The 1,452-nt window shown below is 34.4% G+C and overlaps 2 protein-coding genes across 3 annotated transcripts in view; both read left to right on the top strand.

The window, feature by feature from the left end:
* LOC106879417 (uncharacterized) overlaps positions 1–849 on the top strand; it is a 7,574-nt gene extending 6,725 nt beyond the window's left edge. The window contains exons 5-7 of the mRNA XM_052973928.1: positions 154–188; positions 344–438; positions 674–849. Of these exons, the coding sequence (XP_052829888.1) occupies positions 154–188; positions 344–391 (83 nt within the window). The 3' untranslated portion in view covers positions 392–438; positions 674–849. The remainder of the gene's footprint in view (positions 1–153; positions 189–343; positions 439–673) is intronic.
* LOC106879424 (SAFB-like transcription modulator) overlaps positions 1–1,452 on the top strand; it is a 63,492-nt gene that overhangs the window by 38,222 nt on the left and 23,818 nt on the right. The window lies entirely within an intron of this gene.

Genomic DNA, 1,452 nt, shown 5'->3' with positions numbered 1-1,452 from the left:
CAAGCACATTAATGTAAAGTTGTAATGTGTAGGTTTGCCAGTTTTCACTTGCATCAATGTTGAAATTATAATCCATTACAGTCCTTTAAAATTCACTGTTGATGATGATGATGATGATGATGCTATTTCTAAATGATTCTTTTATTGTTACAGTTCTTTGGTTTCTAAGCCCAAATCTCCAAAAAAAGGTAATTTTTTTTTTCTTTTGCATGTTTTCTCAAATTCTCTTTTCTTACTTTCTAAGCTTCTTGCTTTTCTTTGAATTACTTGAAATCCTGACCTTACTGGGTTGCATTTCCTCATCATCTTTTTGTTTTTTATTGATGCATTCTTATATTAATAGGAAACAACCAAACCAATCGGAATCTGTGGATCTGTGGCTTTCCTGTAAATATCTCTACTAAAGGCCTAGTCTCAATTTTAAGCAAGCATGGCAAGGTATGTTGAATGAAATGTGTTTTATGTCTTTCGATAAATGTCATTTATTAATAATCCCCCTATTTCCTTCTTGTGCTTCTTGAAGTGAGTTTTACTTAAATCTGCAGTGTCGTTCTAATAACAATTCAGAATTGATATGTTGTTAAATGAGGGTGATACTGCTGCTACAGACTATGAAGCTGAATACAGACTGAATTTTTCATGTATGAAATTTTAATTCTTTATTTTTTATTAGGTTGAGGATTGCCAAAAGGTTACAAAGTATTACAAACGTAGCGGTCGATGTCATGCTTTTGTTACTATGTCAACTGAGGCTGAAGCTTTGGAATGTATAATGAGGCTGAATAAAACTCGAGTGAATGGTATGAGATTAACAGTTGAAAGGGTGAGACATCCTCAATTCATTGTTTTGTTTATAAGCCTGTTGAATTAAGAATATGTGATCAGCTTTGTCAGTTCCTCTTCCCCTTTTAATAGATTCAGCTGTGGGCAGTGTGTCGGTAAATGATAAAAATATAGAGACAAAAGTGAAAAAAATAAATATATTTCCTTAGTGAAATAGGAATGGGTGGTGTAGAGACAGAGAGAAAGTTGTGTGTGTGCATGTGTGAATGAGACAGAATATGGAAGTGCTATTACATATATAAAATTCGTGGGCAACGCTGGAACAGTGCAAAATAAATTCAAGGCAAAATCACAAGCTTCTTAAAATTTATACACTTGTAAGATATAGTGGTTGGCGTTAGGAAGGGCATCCAGCTGTAGAAACTCTGCCAAATCAGACTGGAGCCTGGTGTTGCCATCCGGTTTCACCAGTCCTCAGTCAAATCGTCCAACCCATGCTAGCATGGAAAGCGGACGTTAAACGATGATGATGATGATGATGATGATATATATATATATATATATATATATATATATACACATACACACACACACACATGCACTTGTTCTGTAGGATCAGTTCATTTTTATGGCGGGGGGGTAAAGCATTTTATATTGTTGTTTTATTCT

Source organism: Octopus bimaculoides, chromosome 17 (genome assembly GCF_001194135.2).
Source record: "Octopus bimaculoides isolate UCB-OBI-ISO-001 chromosome 17, ASM119413v2, whole genome shotgun sequence".
In the NCBI taxonomy this organism is placed as follows: Eukaryota; Metazoa; Mollusca; class Cephalopoda; order Octopoda; family Octopodidae; genus Octopus; species Octopus bimaculoides.
Note: the sequence above shows the minus strand (reverse complement) of the source record. Positions and strands in the feature narration are given on the sequence as shown.